This window comes from Ambystoma mexicanum, chromosome 8, assembly GCF_040938575.1.
Source record: "Ambystoma mexicanum isolate Mex_15411 chromosome 8, UKY_AmexF1_1, whole genome shotgun sequence".
Taxonomy (NCBI): domain Eukaryota; kingdom Metazoa; phylum Chordata; class Amphibia; order Caudata; family Ambystomatidae; genus Ambystoma; species Ambystoma mexicanum.
In genome coordinates, this window is record NC_090929.1 from 415885955 (window position 1) to 415911595 (window position 25641).

At 46.1% G+C, this 25641-nt stretch overlaps 1 protein-coding gene across 3 annotated transcripts in view; it reads right to left on the minus strand.

Moving 5' to 3' along the window:
• The window catches only part of DISP3 (dispatched RND transporter family member 3), a 355755-nt gene that overhangs the window by 115546 nt on the left and 214568 nt on the right, over nt 1-25641 (minus strand). For all 3 annotated transcript variants that reach the window (XM_069609930.1, XM_069609931.1, XM_069609929.1), the window contains exons 11-14: nt 21884-22045; nt 18987-19100; nt 4975-5111; nt 2-183 (exon numbers count right to left, since the gene is read on the minus strand). In XM_069609930.1, coding sequence (XP_069466031.1) covers nt 2-183; nt 4975-5111; nt 18987-19100; nt 21884-22045 — 595 coding nt within the window. The remainder of the gene's footprint in view (nt 1; nt 184-4974; nt 5112-18986; nt 19101-21883; nt 22046-25641) is intronic.

A 25641-nucleotide genomic window follows, 5' to 3' on the forward strand; every position in this document is an offset into this window, starting at 1 on the left:
CCGTGTCTGTGGCTGCTCCCTATCTGCTCCAAAAAAGCTGAAGTCGAACTTCCAACCTCGCCGGTTGTCACAGACTGAAGATGTTATCATCCACTTCTTGGCGCAGGTCTCCTTGGGCAGCCCTACGGTGGACACACAAGCTGTCAGCTTCTTGGTGAAGTTACCCAAAGGAACTCTATACACCTAAACAATGGATTAATGAAAACAGACTTTGAGACCCACAGCACAAGAGCTGTTCCCCTGAGTTCAAATCACAGTTGAACTGTCCCTCTGCCCCCCACCCAGAGCAGAAGGGACTCTCCGCTCAACCCACAGAACTGCAGTGGGGCTCCTCACGCTTCCCACAGCATGGCAGCTGTCAACCCATGCTTGAGCGGCAGTAGGATATATGCGCCCTTAAGTACACCCTTAACTCACAGTTGAACCCTTCTGCCGTCCAGTTCTCATGGATCAACATCCAGGACTTTAAGGTAGCACACTTACTAACATAGAATCTGAGATATTTCAGAACACCTGAGATACACTATTCCACCTTTTGTACCCCTACGCCTTATTAAACAATTTTGCACTGGACATGTAGGATCTAGCAATATAGACCAATGCAGCATGTGATGTACACTATACAATGTCTGGGTTAATTCAGGCAGAATCTGGCAAATCACTGAGTACCTTAGATAAACCATCCACCACTGAGATACCACACTCGACATCAGAGATGCCCGTTCTGCACCTGAGACACCCAATGCAGAACCTGAGCAGCCCCATCTAACATAACATCTGAGATCCCCACTCACCATTTGGGATACCAACCAAGCACCTGGGATACCACATCTAAGATACCCAACCAGCACCGAAGGCAGTCAGTCAAAGACACGAGACACTGCTTCCAAAATGTGAGATAGCCATCCTGCAACTAGGAAACCCCATCCAACATCTGAGACAATCCAAGCAACATATGAGACACACCATCCAGTACCTGAGATACCTAAGATAAGGGCAGGACTAATGCTGATCCTGGCGGTCACATGCCCTGATTCGCAAAACTCATAAATACTGATCTCTTCAATCCACAGGATGCAGTTCAAAGATGGTCTGCCAAATCCATGGGGATCTCTACTCAAGGCTGATTTATTACATCCATAGGTCCCTGGACCCGGTTTGTGTCTACAGAATCCCTACAACTCCCTATTTAAGAAATAATCCCCTGAATCCATAACACCAAGCATCCAAGGATGGATCTACTAAATCCATAGGAACGTCAATCCAAGTCCTGAGCCAGGGAATCTTCAGAACCCCCCTATTCCATGCCCGATTGAATTAATCCACACCAGCCCCCATTGTTGCAATACATGGTACACTAGCCACAGTATTCCACGGAAGCACTGTCAGCACTTCTATATGGTTGCAAGTTAGAATGCAGTGCTATGGAACGCTCCGTTAAGTCACATTTAAAACGCTTCTTCAGTGTGAGTTTCTTCCAGTGCAGTGCCAACAGTACCGAAGTATGCCAGCAACATGATCTTCCCCATGCTAATGCCATGTCAGTCATTCAGTAAATGGTCAGTACTAATATTCCTCAGCAGTGTGAGCCCCTCCTACAGTACCTTAAGACTTCATCCACCACTAGTAAAATGCTTCATCAGGGTGAGTTTTTTCCACTAGTGGCTTCAGTGTGAGCCTGGTTCTGGCAATGCCCTCTATGCAATATATGAATCCATCCTTGTCAGTCCTCTTCAGAAATACCCAGTCAATGAAAAACACATCTGATTGCATAGGATGCCCTCCATGGGCTTCGCTCTGCCAGTGCTAAAGGAATCCTGAAGTGACAGCTTCATTCACACATGTGCTGCCAATGCCAAAGGACTTCAGCAGTGTAATACCCTTCCCAGCTGTGCACTTTCAGTGCTATAGAACCAGAGACGTGTGAGATCCTGCCTGCGGTGTATGTTGATGGCTGTTGGGGTTGTGCAGTGCAAGCTTCGCCCATCAGTGCCTAGAAATTACTAAAGGAGTCTTGCAGTGTTAGCCTCTCCCTGCAGTGTTTGGTCAATTCTAAAAGCCTCTAGAATTCAGAGCATCCTCAGGTGGTGTCTGATCAATGCTGTAGGATTCAGCAGTGTGAGCCTCCTCCAGCAGTGCTTGGTCAGTGCTATACAAATTAAACAGTGTTCACTTTCTTCTGCAGTGTCAGTTCAATGGTTCCATGTGTTAATATCCCCACAAAAATATCGCCATACAAAAATATCGCCATATTTTTGCGGTGATAAGAAGGCATGGAACCTGCGGGGGACACCCCCGCAGCCCCCCTATTATTTTAAAAGGAGCGGGGGACACCCCCAGAACCCCTGCTCCCAAAAAACCCTAATATTATCCCCCGTAAAAATATAGCCTATAGCCGTTCCTGACGACCATATATACAGCGATATTTGTGGTGGGGATAATATTACCTGATACCTTAAAGCAGTGGTCTTCAAACTTTTTTGGCCAGGGCCCCCCTGAGCAAAATTTGGGCAGGTCGGGACCCCCCAGAAATGCCAAATGGACAGTATATATTGCGCGCCGTCACCTGCTCCCATCAAAGTCGCTGGGCTCCCTCATCCCACTCCTACCCAGTCGCTGGTCTCTCCCCACCCCATCACACACCCAGGGCTCTCCCCACTCTGCTCCCATCACTATCCCATGGTTCCCGCCCATTGTGCTCCCACCATAGTCCCTCGGTTCCCCCATCCCGTTCCCAACACAGTCTGAGGGCCAGTGGCGGCTGGTGAATCTTTTTTAAGTGTTGGGGCATTAAGGGGAGGTTCGGGGGGGTTTCCCCCTGTGAATTTTTTTTTAAATAATAGGTTAAAATGTTGCATTGTAGAGCATACTTTTAACAAAAAATGGGTAAATAGCCAAACAGTTTGCAATTGTTGCTGGGAGTCCAGGGGGCAGGCATTGATATTTTATTTCTATCGCGCTCGTACACAAGTGTTTCAGAGCGTGACAAGGCAAGGGAGGGGAACAGAGGAGAATAAAACAGCGATCTTACTAGGCCCAGTGACATTGAGAACGCGCAAGTGTGAGGGGAAAAGTGCATGGAAGGGGGGAGAAGTGGAAAGTGCGAAGCAGAGGAGAAACAGATAAATAACAATAAATAAATAATAAAGGCAACAAACAGTGGTAGTGCAGCCAGCAATTTGCAAGTGCTACGTTTAAGGCAGCAGACAGGGTAGGTCTGATAAGTGCAGGAAGAAAGATGGTTCTCCTCAAGTTTTAGAGTGGCAGGGCGCTGTTCCAGAGGGAGGCCCCAGCCGAAGACGGAGATCTACCCCCAGCTCGTTTCTTTGATAAACGACTGACCCTGAGGGAGTTGGAGGTAGAGGAGTGAAGAGCTCGAGAGGGGAGGTATTTGCGGAGGAATAGCTGAAGGTATTTTGGACCGAGGCCCCAGAAAGCCTTGTGGACAAGGCAGAGGGTTTTGAATGATAGATGTCCGGTAAAAAGATACCATCCCTGTCCCCTGGGCCCCACTGGTCCTAACACAATGAACATGATTATGTGTATATGCAAGGCGCTGCACATTCATACAGCAATCACTCTATCATTCACATGAGCATCCATCACCATACACTCACTCATAACGCATCCATACACATGTTTAAATAAAAACAATGAACATAAACGTACCTTCTGCATTGGCCTGTGTGTGGGTGCTGCTCCAGCTGCTCTGTCCGTATGTGCGAGGAGGCGCAGGAGCTCCCCCTCGGACATACAGACATGCAGTGCCCCAGCCAGCATTTCCAATGAGCTATGCAATGCTGGCGAAGCAAAACGCCCCAGCACTTGCATGGCTCAGTGAGCATGTGCGGCTGGGGAACTAAACTGAACTGTCAAAGGGAAACAGTGTTTCCCTTTGACAGTTCAGCCAGCCCAGGAGCACTCCATTAGCTGGATAAAGCAGCTGAGGGAGTGCTCACTGTTTCACTGGGCTGGCTCCTTAGCTCCTCCATAATGGGTGAGGGGCCACTATGCAGTTAGTAATGTTGACCATTGTTGCTGAATATATCACAATTTACTTACATTTTAACACAAAGCACCCCTTTGGGTACTATTGAAACCGTGGGCTTCATAACTACTCTGGCGGTAGCTGTGCCGGTAAAACCGGCACGGCTGCCACTGGAGTTGCATCCGGGTCTGGCACCCGCGAATGGGCAATTACTAGGTCATGCCGAGTTAGGCGGACATGATAATTGCCCTTTCGAAGGTGCCGGTAGATCCCCATTCCCATTTGAGCCCCATATGGCTCAAATGGGAAGGGGGAGCTCGGATGCACCGGCACCGTTAATAACGGTGCTGGTGCATCCGACGAGCTGAGGTCAGACCTGGCGGGGGCTGTCAAGCACCCACGAGCACAACTCTTACTATGGCGGAACGGTAGCAACGGTGCCGGTAGCTTACCAGCACCGTTGTTACTGGTCCGCCATAGTAGTAATGAGGCCCAGTCTGTGACTAAAGGAATGAATATCCATTTACAACTGTGGGCCACTTTTTCATTGTTGCCTGAGACAGTTTCATGCTTCAGCCCGCCCATGTGGGCCACCCCTGCCCATTTCTTCCAATCTAAAAAAAAAAAAAAAAAAAAAAAAAAATCTTTTTTCATGCTGAGCTCTCAGGGCCCCCCTGGGATGCACCCGCGGACCCCTAGGGGGTCGCGACCCACAGTTTGAATACCACTGCCTTAAAGTGAGCTCACTCCCATAATTGCTGCATCAGTGATCTAGGGCTCAAGCTGTAAGGCACTGCTCTGTCATTACGTTAGGCCTCTAACAGTGCAAAAACCCTTGTGTAGTCCGCAGTCAGTGTTGCTGGTCTCCAGAAGCAGAAGGCCAGTCATTCCCACATTTCTTGCACTGTGCACATCATCTACAGAGCCCTTTAGATTAATGTTTGGATGAACCTTCCGCTCGCGTAGCACCATTTCCAAAATCTCACCTGGAATGGGGGGGCCTCTCCGGCTCCTGGAAGTACTGGTTGCCACGGTGATGGCAGGCTGGCATTGAGGGAGAACCTGTAGATTGTCATGGGGCCATCATCCCGGCATCTGGCGGTGAACACAGTGCCCTGTGGATCTGTGACAGACGAGAGTCAGACTTTCACGTGGAAGCCACACATTGCACTGTTTTACACTCAAGCATCCTTTGACTCTGGGAAACCCAAGTCCCACAGTATGTGTTCTGTTGCTCCATCTCTCCACACCGATCTAGCCCATTTCCTTTCAGGCCCATTTGTTCTCCTTTTTTTAACACATTTCCTCGCAAATATAGATTGGGTTTGCTTATTTAATCATGGTGGGTGGATGTGGGGAGGTTGTGGGGGTCTCTCCCCCCCCACATTATTTTGGTGAGGAAATGTGTTAAAAATGAAATTGTGGACACATGGGGATGAGCAAATCTTTGCGAGCAAACATCATAGAACCTTCCCACGCGCCACAACGCCATACTCTCTGAGACCTTCCCACCACATGAATCAGTCAACTAGAAATGTATGTATTAAATTGTTACTAAATATTATATAAGCAGAAAAGTGGTATTCACATCAAGGAAGAAAAGCCAAACAGAAAAATCGCACTTGTAGCACATATGGAACAGAGTTAATGTTGTTGTGCATCTTAGAGCAGGTGGCCATCCTGTTCTCTGTGTGAGTGACCATACACATGCGCAGGATTTGTGGGCGCCACTGATTGGTGGAAAACACCTATTCATGACTAGTGGAATAAAGCTTGATGTATACGAAGCAATGCCCCCGTGCAGGGGCACACAGCTTAGCTTGGTTCTCTTTGCGTGAATGGGGCACAGATGTTGCCATATATGGTTATGGCCTCTGAAGGGTGGGGGCTGCAAAGCAAGGACCAAATCTGGTTGGTGACTGAATGGTGTAAAAACTAGGCACCTTGAAAAAACAAGGTACAACCAAGGGCACACACAATAACTAACCAGTTATAAATTTCAATTGACCAACTAAGTCAGCAATGTTTACTAAGTTTTTTGTTTATATTGATTTCACATATTAAACAAATTTACACGGTATACAATGTCTGTCAACAAAAAATAATAATACCATATGACTTCACATAAATATATTTATGTCATCTTATTATGTATCTCTTCAAGACTTTCAAAAGAAAAAGGAAAAACTTTAGAAAAACCAAAATATTTGTTTCACTGTTCACTTTCACAAGTAAATTCAAATTCATGGGTGATGAACCTCTTCCCCATTTGTTGTCCAAACAATCTGATAGGTTGATGTCTTATGTACCTATCTTTTACTACGCGTTTCGAGCTTGAAGTTGCACTTCTTCAGGTAAGGATTATTTGGGTTGTCTTTTAAAGTTTATAAAATGTTCAAATCTTATTATTTAGTAAAGAAATTCATCTATCTTCATCCACACTCTCTTAGTTCTGAAAAACTCCTAGTCAGTACATCAGCCGTATCTGAGCGCAAACCTGTGGCTTAGTAAGGTGACTCTTTGTTCTTCTTTGTTTCTTCCGTTCTCTTCAGAGACCTGAAAAGAGACGTATCTTAGTCTAGTGGATACCAGCAGTTACATGCGACCGTAAGAGCAGATCGTGTATGAGAGAGGAGTTCTCTAAGTACGTAGATTAGAGGCGACAGAGGAGCACTGACATAGTGGTTAACACGAGTCGAATTCAACGCGGTTTGCAAACCAGAACTTTTCCGAGACATTACGAGCCGCGCAGTGAATGAAAGGTAAGGGGATATGGGCGGACGTATTTTGCAGTCAGAGAATAGTTACATACTTTAACCACTAAAGCTAAGTTACACATTTACCATTTCTTGCTACGGTTTTCACAAAAAGTACTGATAGGAACAGCATATTACTTGCATCTAGCTTTCACCCTAAGAACACCATTGTAAGCATTCTACTAAGTCAGTTACTTAGATAACGGTGTATAATTTCAGAGGAAGAAGAATTTGAAAAGAAGTCAAGGAATCTTACCAAGAAGTTCCTGGTGAAAGGGTACAGTCTGCAGAAAGTTGAAATGCAATCGGAAGAATGACAAGAGAAGAAGCACTAAAACCAAGTACCAAAACACCTGGTACAGAGCTAGTATTTAGGACCACATAGTCACAGCAACGTAGTAAAGTGAAAAAAATTGTGAAGAAAAACTGGGAATTACTATCTCTTGATCCAACATTGGCCAGACGGTTTCCGACAACACCTCTCTTTGCATATAGCAAAAGCAGAAGCATACGTGATTTTCTGATTAAATAGGACTTTAGCCATAAAAAAGATACATCAGAGAACTACAAAGGTACACTCCCATGTAACAACTGTAGTTGTTGTCAAAATGTGATAAGAGGCAACCAAGTTAACCATCCACATAAAGGATCACCAATACCATTGAAGCACACATCTACATGTGACACAACTAATGTAATCTATGGCATAAAATGCCCATGTGGTTTGTACTACGTGGGACTGACTGGAAGAAAGGCAAAAATCAGATGGGGAGAGCACAAACCGAATGTTAGACTATCCTGCACTCCTGCACTCCTTTGTCTGAAAGCTCGATTATGTCTCGACTTGTGATTAACCGTCCTCACTACACTTCACTCCTTTGCCCTCGAGCATTTTGAGTCCTGATGAAAGTTCGGAGTTCTTTAGTGAACTGCGTCATTTGACGATTTGACTCTGGAACCTACTGTCTCCGAACCAGAAACACCAATATAGTGTCAACAATTTGATATGTGCCATGTACCTGTCTGTAGCACATACATTCCATTCCGGGCCGAAAGCGAGGCTTGGCATCACACGTTGCCTAGCAACGGTGTGTAGGCTGCCTTTAAGCCCACACATCCGCCGGCAGGCGGAAGCCGGCGGCCACCCAAGGCCATCATAAGGCCGTCTGCCCTGTTTGCCCCTGTTCGCTCCGGGGAGCTACTGCTTCTTAAGGTAAAAACTTTTTTAACGCATTGTACGCGGATGTAGATTATTTACTGGACATTAATCCACGTGAGTACTGTTACTGTTAAACTGCTATGCTATAACTAGCTACAGTAGTGCTCCCCTGTTACCCCTGTCACGTGCTATGCCCCTTGCCCTGGCCCAGACACCCATTGTCCTATATTGTGCTTTTTGATTGTTATATGATTCATGCTATGCCTGGTGCTGTGCCTCACGGTAAACCACAAATATACTGTGCCCCTTGGTCGCCTACAGACCACATCTCAGTTGTGTTGTGCCCCTTGGTCGCCTACAGACCAGTCTAGAATTGTATTGTGCCCTATGGTCGCCCACAGACCACATTTCAGCTGTGTTGTGCCCCTTGGTCGCCTACAGACCAGTCTAGAATTGTATTGTGCCCTATGGTCGCCCACAGACCACATTTCAGCTGTGTTGTGCCCCTTGGTCGCCTACAGACCAGTCTAGAATTGTATTGTGCCCTATGGTCGCCCACAGACCACATTTCAGCTGTGTTGTGCCCCTTGGTCGCCTACAGACCAGTCTAGAATTGTATTGTGCCCTATGGTCGCCCACAGACCACATTTCAGTTGTGTTGTGCCCCTTGGTCGCCTACAGACCAGTCTAGAATTGTATTGTGCCCTATGGTCGCCCACAGACCACATTTCAGTTGTGTTGTGCCCTATGGTCGCCCACAGACCACATTTCAGCTGTGTTGTGCCCCTTGGTCGCCTACAGACCAGTCTAGAATTGTATTGTGCCCTATGGTCGCCCACAGACCACATTTCAGTTGTGTTGTGCCCTATGGTCGCTCACAGACCACATTTCAGCTGTGTTGTGCCCCTTGGTCGCCTATAGACCAGTCTAGAATTGTATTGTGCCCTATGGTCGCCCACAGACCACATTTCAGTTGTGTTGTGCCCCTTGGTCGCCTACAGACCACATTTCAGTTGTGTTGTGCCCCTTGGTCAAAATGCTCTTTTGTGATACAGACTGCCCCAAACTGTCCTGATTTACTCTGTGATCTGACCTTCTGCGTTTTTGCACACTTACATGTACATCCCTTGTTTACCAATGCAGCCCCCTATCCCACACCCCAAAGCGCCTACATACCTCCCTTCCACTTTTTCCATCTTTCTCACATCCCTCTCCTTTCTGGCCACCTGCAACATGCTGCATGCGCACCTAGACCAACATGCCTACCTTTGCCCCACCCCTCCAGCAGACCTCATACACAACACACCGTCATTTGCACTCCATCCCACACTCAACTCCCTTACCGACCCGGTCGGACACCACCCACTCCACCTCAGGCTCTGCAGACTGAGAACTCGCACTAAACACCTCCTTACTCTCCGCAGTACTCCACACTCCACATTCCTTAGGAAATACAGACTCAGCTCTCGCACCCATACATCAGCCGCCCAGACTTCCTTCCCTGACCACGCTCACTACCTTAGCTCTCATCACGCTGCATGTGCCACGCCCAAGCCTCACACACCCAAATTCACACCGCCCACCCCCAGCACCACCAACACACACACTCTACATCCAAACTTAAGATGCGCCCTCATCAACGCGCGCTCTGTCCATGCCCATGCCATTGAAATCAATATCTCTACCCATAATCTCGACATACTTGCCATTTCCGAAACTTGGCTCCATGAAGCCTCCAGTCCTTCCATTCACCTCGCTCTCCCTGAAAACTATACCATCCTTAGACAGGACCGTAAAAACTTAAAAAGTGGTGGCGGCGTAGCCCTCATCTTCAAGGACACCCTCTCCATAAGAATGTGTAATCAACAATGGGACAATAACGCCGATCTCCTCACTGCCAAACTAGCCCTTTCACCTAATTGCACCATAAACTTCTTTATCACCTACAGACCACCAGGATCTCCTCTTGACTACCAAAATCAACTCCTCCAAAACATAGGCAACAACCTCAAAAGCACCACCAAAAGCATCCTACTAGGGGACATTAATCTTGGCTTAGCTGACCCGAAGGACAAAGCAGCCGCAAATTTAGCCAAAGAATTATCTAACATGGGGTTCGAACACAAAGTTACTGCACCCACTCACAGCAAAGGCAGATCCATTGACTGGCTAGCTGATCACAACTGCTCATCGGCAATTACCTCCATCTCAGCCCTTCCATGGACGGACCATCACCTCATCCAATTTACCATTCCTACCACGCCTACTCATAAAACCTTAACCCATGCCCCACCCGCTAAAGTAAGAAGCTCCAAAAAACTCACTGCTGCCAACCTCGCCCCTCTCCTTGATACCTCACAACTCAAGCATCCATTCCCCACTGACCCTACATCTCTAGCCAACATCTATTCCAGCACACTCACTCAAGCCATCGATCTCATTGCCCCGCTAAAAGAAAAAAAAGGGAAAAAATCTATGCACTGCAACTCCTGGTTCACTGAAGAACTATCCGTCCTACGCACCAAGAAACGCAAAGCCCTAACCAGGTGGCAAGCAGCGCCTAATCAATCCTCGCTTAAAGACTTTAAAGAGATCTCTCTGACCTACAAAAAAGCCATATTCCTTGCTAAATCCGAATCCTACAACCAGAGAATCACTAATGCCAGTTCCAAATCAAGAGAAATTTTCTCCATATTCAAAGAACTCACCACACCAGCCTCTAGCCCAGACAAAATCATCAAGGATGAAGCATGGTGTACAGGCATCCAGGCTGCTCTCCTCAACAAAGTTAAATCACTCCAAGACAAAATAGCCTCCCAACGCAAAGCTCTCAACACCCCCACCTGCCCGCCCATACCTCACACCAACAACTCCCCATCACAAACACCCCTTTTTGCCTTCAGAGAAGTCTCGGAGACGGAAGTCAATGACCTCCTTAAAAAAATCAAACCCTCCACTTGCAAAGGGGATATCTGCCCACCCTCCGTAATCAAAGAGAGCGCAGAATACCTCACCCCCATCATCACGGCTTTTATCAATGCCTCTTTCACATCTGGAAGTGTACCACAATGCCTAAAAGAAGCCTGGGTCCGCCCGCTCCTAAAAAAACCCTCCCTTGATCCTTCCTCCCCTAACAACTACCGCCCCATCACCACCGTCCCCTTTCTCCTTAAAATCTTGGACAAAGCTGCACACAATCAAATCCAACACTACCTGGAAACAAACACCATCCTAGGCAAAAGACAGTCAGGTTTCCGCAAAGGCCATGGGACTGAAACTGCTCTTCTAGATTTAAAAAATCAGATTACTAAAATAATGGACACAGGCAAACCTGCCCTCCTCCTCCTACTCGACCTTTCTGCAGCATTCGATTTGGTCGACCACAGCATTCTCACAACGCACCTCTCCAATGCTGCACACTTCTCTCACAAGGCTACCACATGGATCACATCCTTCCTTGAAGGCAGGGCCATGAAAGTGTACTCTGACCAGGATAGCGCCCCCCCCACCACTATCAATTGTGGAGTCCCACAAGGGTCCTGCACCGCACCGACCCTCTACAACCTATTCACCAAACCCCTCTTTGACCTACTGGACTCCCTCAACATAGCGTACACCAACTACGCTGATGACACGCAGGTCCTCCTCCCCCTCTCTGGAGACTACGACCTTGACTCAGAAGCCCTCCTCAAAATCTACTCAACTATCCAAACATGGATGGCTATCAATGGCCTCTGCCTAAACGGAGACAAAACCGAAATCATCATCCTAGCCCCTAACGAAACTCTAACCAAACTCAGCCCCAATTACTCGCACTTGATCATCGACAGTATTAGCATACCTGTCTCCTCTGCCGTCAAGACCTTAGGAGTCTACATTGACGCGACACTCTCAATGACAAGACAAACCAGCGCCATTGCCTCAGCTTCTGCTCTGACTACCAAACTCATCTACGCCATAAAACCCTACCTCACCACGCCCAACTGCCTCTCCATAGCCAGAGCTACTATAGGAGCCAGACTGGACTACTGTAACGCCCTCCTGGCAGGCACCTCATCAAAAAACCTAAACAAGCTCCAAATAGTGCAAAACAATGCCCTCCGTGCTGCACTACACATGCCCAAAACTGACCATATCTCACAGGCCAGAAGACGCGTCCATTGGCTCCCAGTCAAGGAAAGGATCAACTTTAAAATCCTCACCCTCACACACAAATGCATCAACCACACAGCACCCCCCTACCTATCTGAGACTATAACCAAGAACTCCTCCATCCGCCCCAGAAGAAGTCACCACGCCAACCAACTCCAAGTACCCACTGTAAAAAGAGCCAAAGCCGGCGGCATTGGCTTCCCTCACATAGCACCTAAGCTATGGAATGCCCTCCCCAACGCGCTTAGAGCAGAACCATCTCTGTATCTCTTTCGCAAATCCCTCAAAACCACGCTATTCAACTAACTCCACCTTCCCTTCACCCACCTCAGCTCGCACACATCTGATACGAAAAGTGTTCGATACGAAATGCTTCCTGTAATGAAAATTGCTTTGTAACCATCTTCCTTCCATTGTAACCAGACTATGTATGTATTCATGTAACAGCGCCACGATGCCCCCGGGCTGACGTGCGCTTTAAATAAATCTGAATAAATAAATAAATAAATAAATATCCTCACCAAGATCCCCAGTAGCAACACACTTCAGAGAACATAATCATACAGTGGCACAGATTAAGTTTATCATCTTAGAACATGTGAATTTGCCTAGACGAGGTGGCGACCTCACCAAATTGTTACAACAAAAAGAACCCTACTGGATAGACAAACTCGATTCAATGCACCCCAAGGGTATGAATTTAGACTGGGATCTGACCTGTTACGTATAGAAAAAATATACACTACATGACACCATAGTAGTGTGTTGTGATTCATAAGGAATTTCAAAAGAAATCAGAATATGCCTATTAGGAATCTGATGTATTTGTGTGGTCAAGTAGAAGAACCTTGTAGATACTAAGCACCCAGGATGTGCACAACCACATTGAAAGTTGTTCGGATCCAATGAAAAGAAATGATAATTTTGTATGTGTTAATAACTGTTGAAGTGAAATTGTAAAAATTATGAGTAACTGTTTGTCTCGTATATATTTAGAATGCAAATCATGTCTAACTATAACACTAAAACAATGAACGTGCAATCAAAAAATATGTGAATTGGGTTCTCCCATTATGAGTAATTACTGTACTTCCAATATAAAATAGGCTGATCCAGTGAGACTTGTAAAATGTTTAGCAAAATTAAATCGTTATTCCCAAAAAAAAGTATTATTAATCTGAATGAAGATGACCTATATACACAATCATTGTGGCATGTTGGTTTCCCCTTCTCTATGGGGCTGTTAACATAAAGAGTATACTCACCCAAGATGGCGGATTGAAAGCACTGCGATCTACAATCAGTAGCTGTATAGACAAACATGAAGTAAGCAAATTCGGCTCGACAGGGCTGTCGGGCATATTACTTCTATAGGGAAACTAATTGTATGTACACCTAGTGAATACAGGCAGTTACGCGCGACCGTAAGAGCAGATCGTGTATGAGAGAGGAGTTCTCTAAGTACGTAGATTAGAGGCGACAGAGGAGCACTGACATAGTGGTTAACATGAGTCGAATTCAACGCGGTTTGCCAACCGGAACTTTTCCAAGACATTACGAGCCTCGCAGTGAATGAAAGGTAAGGGGATATGGGCAGACGTATTTTGCAGTCGGAGAATAATTACATACTTTAACCACTAAAGCTAAGTTACACATTTACCATTTCTTGCTAGATGGAGCCCCGTGGTGGGGAAAGTCTCATAAATTAGTTCCAGTTCAGACAACAGGGGAAGCACAAAAGTTGATGCACTATGAACGAAAAAGTCATCCCGGAGGGGTCCACACCCAATTGGATTTTCAAGGTATGACATTAACAATTGTAAGGTGACTACACATATGTATTGGATAAACACCCAATTGCATACTAAATGAGAACTATGTATCTCATTTCAGATTCCAACATTAAACAGGATCCTGCTCATATTAATACGCTTAGAGCTGGCACAGGCATAATTCCAAGTGAGTATAGAATCGCAAGAAGTGAAAAATCAGAACCATTCTAATGGAGGAGTTTGTAGTGGGACCCAGCGCATATCTTTGCACCTGTTCCCACACAAACTCCATGCACTATAAGCTAAAGAAATCCAGCATAATGATAACTAAGATACGTCTCTTTTCAGGTCTCTGAAGAGAACGGAGCAACACATAAGAACAAAGAGTGGCCTTACAAAGCCACAGATTTGCGCTCAGATACAGCTGATGTACTGACCAGGAGGTTTTCAGAACTAAGAGATTGTGGATGAAGATTGATGAATTTATTTACTAAGTAATAAGATTTTGAACATTTTAAACACTTTAAAAGACAACCCAAATAATCCTTACTTGAAGAAGGGCAATTTCAAGCCCGAAACGCGTAGTAAAAGATAGGTACATAAGACATCAACCTATCAGATTGTTTGGACAACAAATGGGGAAGAGGTTCATCACCCAATGAATTTGAATTTACTTGTGAAAGTGAACAGTGAAACAAATATTTTGTGGTTTTTCTAAAGTTTTTCCTTTTTCTTTTGAAAGTCTTGAAGAGATACATAATAAGATGACATAAATATATTTATGTGAAGTCATATGGTATCATTATTTTTACAGACATTGTATACCATGTAAATTTGTTTAATATGTGAAATCAATATAAACGAAAAACTTAGTAAACATTGCTGACTTATTTGGTCAATTGAAATTTATAACTGGTTAGTTATTGTATGTGTCCTTGGTTGTACCTTGTTTTTTCAAGGTGCTTAGTTTTTACACAATTTTCAGATCTGGTTGTACAGCTCTACTAGGGAGCACCTGAAATTGGTTTAATCACGTAAAGGCTTATCTAAGTTCAAGTCATATTGGAATACTGATGAGTGCACCTCTACCCTTAGCTTTGGTGACTGAATGGTGTCTGTAATCTGGGGAATCCACATTTTGCAAGGAAGCATCACAGGAAAATGTGAATGTGACAGCCCTCTCTCTAGTGAGTGGGCACCTGGCAAATGCCTGGAGCGATACACCCCTGTGTTTGGAAACTGACTGTCTGCTGAGCTCCCAATGTTTCCACTTTGCATGGGAGTCTGCATCAGTACTATGTTGAACTCAATCCAGGGAAGTCTAAGAGGACCCTCTGTCATACTGTCTTGGAAATGTACTGAAGACAACTGTGAGGAGGACCTGTCTAAGGACAAAGCTCTTCCAGTGTTTGCCAGGTCTCAGTGACGACCAGAGCAAACAGAAAAAGTGGCGCTCCCTGCCTCTAACCCGGTGGACAGACGGGTTGCTAGTATCTAAGATCACCTGTTTCCAGAGATCGTAGCTGCCCATCCTTGCGTGGACTGGACATAAAGAGTCGGGAGCGCCGCAATACCCGGAGAACTGATAAAGAACTTCCCTGGAAGCCTGCCATTAGAAAACTCAAGCAACAACAAAGAACCCTGAAAGTATCGCTGGAACTCCGAGGAGATGGGACCTTACTTGATCTGCGACCGCTGGACATCCCCGGTACTGCAGCCATACAAGTGTTTAACATCAGAGCTACACCTTACCCCAGAATGAGCAGTTTGCCATCTCCTCTGGAGCTACTCCTTTTAGGGTGGGTTGTCAGTCAACCTGGTTGCCTGTTGAACCTCTTTGCTACCACTGTCGCTGCTCAACCGAAGACTGGGAATGCCACTGTTGCCCTTTGATTTTGCAGTTTTGTAATGAGCATGTGCCTGACCACAATCACAGACCTGACAGTTCTGTCTTTAACTATGGTCCTGTATGTAACATGAGGGGTACTGCAGCATTAGTATTTCATCTCGCTCAGGCATTCAGGAGTCAGCCCATCTCCTGTTTATTCCTAGAAGAAACAACTCATGGTTGAATAAATACAGATCCTAAGCTACCACTGGAGGGTTGACCACTGAATTGTATGCCCAAATTGATAAGTGGGCATTGAATATTACCAGTCACCCTAAATGGTACGGCAAAGGCATTTGCAAGCCGAAAATACTTTTTCTAGAACATTGTACATACCTGTTACCTGCACAGTGTTTTACGTAACCTTTCATAATCTGTTTGTGCGGACATTTCAAAATTGAGTGTTAGCTATGTTAGGAAGAATCTTGAACTGCAATGTTCCCCTCCCAAGAGTTCCCTTGGTTGGCCAGCCCTCCCTATCACTGTGTGAGCCAGGGAAAGCTTGCGAGAGGCCATGTTGCCTATATGCGAGACAGTATCTCTCACCCACTGAACACAGGGCTGACATAACCCGGCCCCACAACTGCAGACGAAGTGCTACAGTAACTTGCAAAGCTCTGGGGGCCATAATTAAAACTTGTATTTCACAATGAAAACAACCAATAGCCAGTGTAGGCCATGTGAAATTGGGGGGGATATGCTTGAAAGGAGAATGGCATGAACATGTTGTCATCTGCTTCCTACTAGCTTGACTTTCTGTGCATGATTGCTAGATTTGTAGAGAGAAAGACAGGGTACAGACATCTGACTGTCCTGCAATTGAAACGCCAGACTTAACCACAGCAGCAATTAGCACACACATGGCAAGGCTGCTGAGATAGAGAATGCCAAGTCTGCTTACCGTGGTTTGGGGGAGGAATTGCTCACCATTGACTTATGGCAGCTCATACTGTCCTTGACCTAATCTTAAGCATCCCTCCGAAGCCATTATCATCACCTCTGTCTTGTATGAGGTCAATTTCAGCCATTCTGTCTCCATTCAAATGGAGGCTCCAGTGAAGCAAGCTGTCAGTGATTTCGAGGCCATCTCAAAAAATCAGGTCGGACAGTATGCATTGAACAATAGGAGGGTGAGGAACAATCCATGTGGCATCCCATAAAGGACCGGGCCAACTAGCAAGAAACCCGCTGAGCCCTGCCCTGCAAACAGGAGGAGATCCCTTCAAGATATGTTTTCCAATGACCCCAGGTCCCAAAGACAGGCCAATAGCCCACCATAATGAATGGTGTCAAAGGCTCCTAAAAGCTCAAACATGATATGGAGTGAAAGACAGACCCTGTCCATGACCACAACCAAGTCATCTGCCCTACAAAGTCTTCTTTTTAGCAGAGTGAACTATAGGTCAGATATAGGGCAATAGTTGGTGAGAATGTCAACGTCAAGCCTGTCTTTTACAGGGGGATGAAACAAGTGTTTTTGTAGGCACCAAAACCAACCCAACATAGTTGCGCTATTTATAATCTCAGCCATGCATGCTGGTGCTGCACCAATATTTTCCTTAAGGATAGAGAGCTGTCAAGCTGTACAACGCGTTCTAGCTTGTATTGTAATGAGGCAGTGCCGAACGTGTCCATGATAAGATTTGTCTTGTGGTGGAGACTTTTAAGGTGGAGTGAGACCTTCGACACGCTGCAACTGCAGCATTGGTGATGCCAAACCGATCTCTCTCACTGCCCAGTGTGTTTCTTATTCTACTTCCTTCTTTTTTCGTTTTATAAAAAGATCTGGACGGCAGAATCCTGATGGGATCCAGAGGAAACAGGGAGTGGTGGCATACGTGTTGTGAATGAACATGGCAGGGCTCCCCATGACCTCAGGAAAGATTGAGGGGCTGCAAGTGAAGTTGCATCCCCATACTCAACCTTCCATAGAACACCCAGAGTGATAGTGGTGACCAGAGGTTCTCTAACAGGTCAACCCAGACAGGCTGTGCATAAAGGTCAACATCTAAACCAAGCCCCACAGGAAGCCCATCCTGTGAGAATTTAGTAGGGTGACCATGAGTGCGTTTACCAGGTGACAAGCAATGGTGGGTTGCTTCCTCGGCTCCACCCCTCCAGGAGCTCCTGAAAGTTACCTTGTGGCTAGCTAATAAAAATACACAGCGTTTCTCTCTGGCCTCCTGGCTGCACCCAAAACTCTAGCAGGCGGAGTCTGAGAAATGCCCCATCTGTCTTGGACTGCTTCACTCTTTCTGTGTCCCAACCAGCGCTCCCAGCAATGATGGGTAAATACATGCTTTGCATTGATTCAAGTAGTGCTTCCATGATAGATGCCGCTCAAGAGACATGTTGAGTTGCACAAGAAGGAGCAGACCACCACACTCATTAGAAAAGGGACCTGATATGCCTCACTTCAGTCCAGGTTGACACGTCTTTCTTTTATGTTTACTAACAGACTCTATCGGTGAAGCGGGTGAAACGTCCAATCCTGATCGAGTCGTGGAGGTACTGCGTAGTATGAGTGTGAGGTTGAGAAAGCCCTTATTATTCTACAGGCATCTTTGGGGGAGCAAGTCTTTTCCCCTGGACACTGGATGAGGAGGTCCAGCAAGCACCACCACCCCCTCACCCACCCACTCCCACCGATCTGTGGCACTAGGAACTATCCCTGGGTGGAGAGTAAAGTTCCATTCCCACTAGTCACCATTTTAAAGAAAGCATTTCCCAAGGGGTTCCAGCTCTTAGCATTGTGGTGGAACAGCATAGCAAGACTTAAATAGCAGGCATATTTCAAAGGAATACCACTATGGTACACTATTTGACTTGCATTTGTGTTCTGAAGGCATAACCTGCACATTTACATAACTGACGTTTCTACTTCTACTGATAACACTGTACATGTTTATGGAAAGTTCAATTAGATCTGCAGTTGCTATTATTTGCAATCATTACATCTTATCATGACCCCTGTAAAAAAAGGATGTGATACTTGTGCTTCATGAACAGTCAATGTGAGTGCATTTGTGGCTCTAGGAGGAACATTGCATAGGAGGGCACAATGCCAAGGTGCTCATTAAGAGAAAGTGATGTTATAGGATGTATCAGGTCTGTCATCCATCTGAACCTGGGTCTCCTCCAAGGTCACTTGCAACCACTCCCAGATCACTTGTACAAAGAATGGCTCAACCTCATCCCAAATGGATGCTTGCAGAACCCGTAGCATCACATAAGCCCCCCCACCCCCCACCAACACATCTATAATGCTTACCCTGCTTGGTCACAGGTGTATGTCTGCCCCAGGAAAGATTAAAGGCTCTCTTCTTCTTCTCTGATGAGGTCCGGATGTTGTTCTGCAAACTTCGAGACTTCTCCTGAAACAAACCTGCCCCGAAGGAGCATCCAGGCCCAGAACGGAGAGAGAGAAACAGAAAGAGAGAGAGAGAGAAAGAGAGAAGGCAAACCACAGATTAAGGGTGTAAAACGTGAGAGGTGACGTATGACAGAAATCAAAGTGTGATGAAAAGTGATTGTGGTGTGCAGCGTTCTCTGTTGTTTGTTTTTAATGATTATTGAGGCTGAGTAGAGGTTTTGTCAAGACGTACACGGTCACGTGGCTGGATGAAGATGAGATCTGGTGCATGCGATTATGTACAGGTGTGTGAAGCGAAACAAGGGCAAGTGAGAATGTGTTAAAGGCAGCACATAGAACAGGCAATAGCTTGTGAGTTTGGTGCATAGTCAAAATCAGATTCTGACTGCTACGTTTGACCGCTATGTGTTGGAACCTTAATCATTGGGTGTATTCACTCCAAAGAGGTAACCAAAAAGATTGCCTAAGCAATGACCAGAACGGGTAAGACATGAATTCTCATCCAAACTCAGCAGAACAGGTAAAACGAGAAATCCCATCATCCCTGACCTGAAAAGGTAAGACAGGTGAGCCCAACATCCCTGACTTGAACAGGTAAGACAGGGGATCCCCAGTCACAGTCTCCTGAACAGTTTAGGCAATATGTATTCATCAGCCACCGGACTAGGTAAGAGGAATATCCCCTCAGCTTAACAGGCAACAGAGGAGACCCCCTAGCAATCACCTGCACAGGCAAAAGGTGAAATTACTTAAGCACCCATCTGAACAGTTTCCACAATACACACATGTCTCAGCTGACTGGTTAGTCAGTAAGGCACCAACACACTGAATCCCTCAAACCACACTTTAACAGGCAAGACAAGGGATTGACTTATCACCTACCTGTACAGGCAAGACAGGCGCTCCCATCAGGAAGAAAGTTAACAAGTAACTTTAGACACCATCGGCATTCACTTGCACAGATGATACCGGAGACTTCTTGAGCACTCTTTGGAGTAGGCAGTATGGGAGACCCCCTCAAAACTCACTTGTTGAGGTGAAGCAAGGACAAGAGATCCCCCAAAACTAATTTAAACTTATATGACAGAAGATCCCATTGATGCACTCCTGAGCAAGCAACATATGCAACCACCAGCAATAACCTGCACAGATAATCTGAGTTTCCCCTCGGCACTCACTAGAACATGTAAAACAGGATGTTCCCTCAGCACTCACCTGCACAGGTATGAGAAGGGTTCCTTTCAGCACCCACCTGAGCAAGTAACACAGGAAACCACTCAACATAACCTGAACAGATACGAGAAGGGCTCACTTCAGCACCCACCGGAGCAAGTACCACAGGAAACCCCTTGATACTAACCTGAACAGATAAGACAATGGTTCCCTTCAGCAGCCACTTGAGCAAGTAGCAGAGCAAGCGCTTGATACTAACCTGAACAGATAAGACAATGGTTCCCTTCAGCGCTCACTTTGGCAAGTAATACAGGAAGCCCTGTGTTACTAATGTGAATGGTAAGTTTCTCTCAGCACTTGCCTCAGGAAGTAACACTGGGAATCCCTCAAAGGCAAATTGAACAGGTAAAATGTTGGCTCCCTCAACAGATACCTGCCTAGCTAAGAATGCACATCCACTCAGCAATTACCTGCACAGCTAGGACAGGCAATACCCTCAGCACTCACATAAAGAGGTAAGACAAGATACACTGAACACTCCGTTGGAAACATAGGATAAAATGGACTGAGCTAAAACTGGAGATCTCTTTGGCACTCACCTGACTACATAGGTGGACCATTAGGGCCCCGATTATCGATACTTTGAACTGCTGCAAGTACACGTTCACACCTTATTAGCAGCAGCGCAAAAACTGCCCTGTCTAAACACAAATTAGTACCCAGCGAGAGTCAAGCAGAATGCAACACGCATTCTGATTGGCTCTCGCCAGGTCCTTACACGGCCAAAAATCCTTTGATTCTCGGCCGGGATTCCAGCTGCCTTGTCCTCGGCGGGGGGCGTGGCAGCCCCTCAGCCAATGTGGAGGCTGGAAGCGGGGCCATCCCCGCTCCGAGTCTCCCCGCGGCTGAGAGGCTGCCTTCGCCCCCCGCCGGGGACTCGGGTAAGGCTTTTTTTGTTTTTTTTATTCCCTTTCCTCCCTCCTCTCCCCCACTTACCTTCTTGTTCCTGCTTCCCCAGCGAGGGACGAGGGAAGCCTCCAGCCGTGTGGAGACTCGGAGCGGGGCCATCCCCGCTCCGCGCCTCCACACGGCTGGAGGCTTCCCTCGTCCCTCGCCGGGGATGCAGGTCTGTTTTGTTTTTTTTTAACTTTTTTTTTTGGTAATCCCCTCCACACTCCCGCCCTCCCAACCCCACTTACCTTCTTTTTGATCCTTTTTCGGGAGCAGACGCGCTGGATGCCCCGCGGCCTTCGTTACGGGGGCGTTACCTGAGTTAGTAATGCCCCCGCTGCTCGGGTCATATTGCTTAATTATTCTTTTAATGCATGTTTGCAGTAGAGCAACATTTGCCCTAGTGTTAATGTGAGACAGTATTACCACTGAGGCAAACTTGTCCAGGTGTAAAAATGCACTGAAATAAAGAATAGGTTTTTGCACCAGGGCAATTCTTGCCCAATTACTAATACTGTGGAAAACTGATCTTGCACCAGTGCAAAGTTTCTGTAATCTGTCTCCAGACCACCTTAGCAGGCACCTGATTAGGTCACAGGGGCGATCCTCCCATCACTGATTTGTAAGGGTAATTCCTTCGATAGTTAACAGGAGATCCACTCAGCACTCACCTGAACACGTGACACAAGAGATCCCCTCGGCACTCAGGTTGTACTTGAGGTCCAGCAACACTTGTATGTTCGTATCTGATCTGAAGAGTACGGGCGCTCTGCTGGCCGGGCGCAGATGGCTCGCGAAGAATATGGAGAGAACCAAAACAAGAAGAAAAAGCCCTGCAATGAAAGAATAAACAGTCGAAAAATATCAAGGGGAGCCAGAACTATACCTGGAGAGAGTCATGCAAGAACAATGAGAGGTGAGGCAGAGAGTAACAGAGGTCAAGGAAATGGCATGGCCAGGGAAGTCGAGAGCTAGGGGTCATGGTAGCCTCTGCACTTAAATGTCAGGGTGGACATCAGTGTCAGGGTGCTTACTGTAAATCGGTATCAGTCTGGACACCAGATTCAGGGTGGCCATTTAACATCATTGTCAGGGTGGACTTGAGTGCCAGGATGGCCACTGTACAGTGGTGTCAGTCTAGACATCAGTGTTAGGGTGATCACAGTACATCAGTGTCAGGGTGCTCAATGTACTTCGGTGTCAGGGTGGACATCAGTGTGTCAGGGTGCTCACTGTAGATCAGCGTCAGGGTGCTCAATCTACATCAATTTCAGGGTGGACATCAGTGTCAGGGTGGCCACTGTACAGTGGTGCCAGGGTGCTCACTGTACAATGGTGTCAGGGTGGACATCAGTGACAGGGTGATCACTGTAGATCGACGTCAGGGTGATCACTGTACATCAATGTCAGGGTGGACATCAGTGACAGGGTGATCACATTAGATCGACGTCAGGGTGATCACTGTAAATCAATGTCAGGGTGGACATCAGTGTTAGGGTGCTGACTGTACATCAGTATAGGGTGCACACTGTACATTTCCGTCAGGGTGGAGATCAGTGTAAGGGTACTTACTGTACATCAGTGTCAGTCTGGACATCAGTGTCTGGGTGGTCACTGTACAACAGTGTCAGGATGGACATCAGTGTCATGGTGCTCACTGTACATCTAGGACAGGGTGGACACCAGTGTCAGGGTGTTTAGTGTACATCGGTGTCAGTCTGGACATCAGTGTCACGAGTGGGTGGTCACTGTACATCAGTGTCAGGGAGGACATCAGTGTCAGTCTGGACATCAGTGTCAGGGTGGTCAATGTACATCGGTGTCAGGGCGGACATCACTGTCAGGGTTCTCACTGTACATCAGTGTAATGGTGTTCACTGCACATTGGTGCAAGTGTGGCCACTGTTCATCAGCCTTTTGGTGTTCATGGTAAGTGGGTTTAGGGTGCTCACTGTACAGAGTTGTCAGGGTTTTCACGAGACATCGATGTCAGGGTGCTCACTGTGCATATGTTTAAGGGTGCTCATTTTACATATGTGCCAGGTGCTCACCGTACAAGGGTGACTGAGTGACCACTGCAATGAGGGTCCTGAGGAACTGGGGCTTACTGTCAGGTCTAGACTGAGAGGAATTCTGGATGAGTGTATTCTGAAAGTTATTTTATTGTATATTTGGTTTTGATCCATAATATCTCATTGCAGAGAGAAGTCTTCCCAAGTGATCATGGTGGTGAAGAATCAGGTAGCTTATTGGAGAGTTTTGAACCAGACAGCTGATTGGTGGGTCTTGGCAACCTGGGTCTGAAAACAACATTCTAAACTGCCTTTCATTGTCTTTCCTTGAGCAGGTCCTGTGTCCAGTAATCCTTGATTAGGCCTTGTATGAAGATATTGTTTGGAGCAGGAAATCAAGTGAACTTTAACAGTACAGCTTGTAACAAGACACGCAGATTTATTGGTGGGAGTGCAGCAAGCCTTTGAATACTTTCAAGTTAAGAGATTCAAGTTACCCAGGAATATAGACTTTAATTCTGTTATTAAATCTTAGTTTAGGTATTTAGTTAGGTTTAATAGTGTTTAGATTGAGTAGTATCTTTGGGTTAATCCCCAGTTCAAAATAAGCCTTTCAACGTGCTCCGAGCACGAGCAAATGTGAAGGAAACCTTCAAGTTTATGTGTGCATGAGTACCGAGCAATGCCATGATACCACTGCTCCAATTTCACGAGACACAAGATTGAAGCGATGCATGTGTGAGTGAGCAGTGTGGCTCTAACGCTATTCTCTTTTATTTAACAATTAAAATTGAGAGACTTTATGTTTGTGTGCATATGCGCAAAGATTGCGAAAGCATTGTTTCTTCATTTTAAAGATTTAAATAACTTGCAAATGCAGCGTTCATAAACTGAGAAGGCAAACACTCATACGCGCATGCTCCATAGTTGATACTGGTCTTTCTGGATCAAGTGATGTTTCCTGAAGAGGATTAGCGTCCCGGCTGGGACAAATGAAGAGTGGGCATGCGCGTAAATGAGTAGTGTCTTCATTCTTCACTGCGAATGTGATTCAAGTGAATTCCTGGTCATTTCAGTGCTTCATTGAGTCTTTTGGAACTATTTAAAGCTTAAACCATGTTGTGTTTAGTGACTACCAGAATTCTTTCCCTTAAACAAGTGAAGATCAGAATTATTAGTGATACAGGTGAATACACGAATCTGGAATTCAGTTCATGGGAGAAAAGTATACATTTAAAGAAAGGTTGTTTGAACATAACTGAAGAAGTTCTTGCTTTAGTTTCATACAGTTATTCTTCAAAGACATTTCACAGAAGGAATATAGAATAGTTCATAGTCTCTCTGTCTAAATTTTCTTCAAATTCCTCTAAGCATCTGTGGAGGAATGCACATGTATAAATTGTTGTCTGGGGACAAATAAGAAACTGGAGGTTTTGTTGAGTAGTGTGATTATAATTTGTTATTCTTATCCTTGCAGATAGGTTACCAGTGGAAGGCTGAAAATCAGTGGCCCTCATTACAACACCAGCGCTAAACCATGGCGCTATTAGCACCATGGTTGCTGCCGGTATTGTAACAAGTCCGCCATGGTGAAATGGGGAAGTACCACCCCATTCCAAGGTTGGCGGGGCGGTACTTCCCCATTTCACCATGGCCCTTCCCCATTCCCATTTTTGCCCCATAGGGCATAATGGGAATGGGGAAGGCGCTATTTACGGTACTGCAAATTGCGGTACCGTAATTACCACCAAGGTCCCTTTGCGGGTCCATTCCTTTACGGCTGGTAAAACCAGCCGTTAAGGTGGGAACCCGCAAAGGGACCTCGTAATCAGGTGCTAAGGGATTACCGGTACCGGTACCGGTACCCTTACCGGTAATCCCTTAGCGCCAGGATCGTAATGAGGCCCAGGGTCTTTTTTATTTTATCCACTTCCCCTTTCCCCGGGGGTGTTTGGAATTCAGCTGTTGCTTCAGTTGGTTGTTGACCAGACACCTCGGGAGGTCTGTGGGGTTCAGCAGCTCCCACGGACAAGAAGGAACAGGACCTGACACTTTCCTCAGTAAATGCAAAAATTCATGTCCTCTTTAGAGTTTCATGTTAGAGTTTCATGTTAGATTATGTATGTCATATCTGGATCCCTCTTTAAGAAGGATTATGTTTCCAGAATTCACAGGGTTTTTCAACATGTCCTGAATTGTTGACCAGGGGGAGGGGTGTCGTCCATGGAGTAGTTGGCTGAATACTATCTGATGCCAGTTATTTCAGGGGAAGTGTGCATCTAATAGCTGCTACGAGTCTTGAGCCCAGTTCTGCCCATTTGGCGGAAGCATTCTCTTAGAGCTTAAACCTACCTCATGTAAAGGAGATGTATTTGTATTTCCTGCCACACTATTCAAAGAATACATTTCTATCCTCG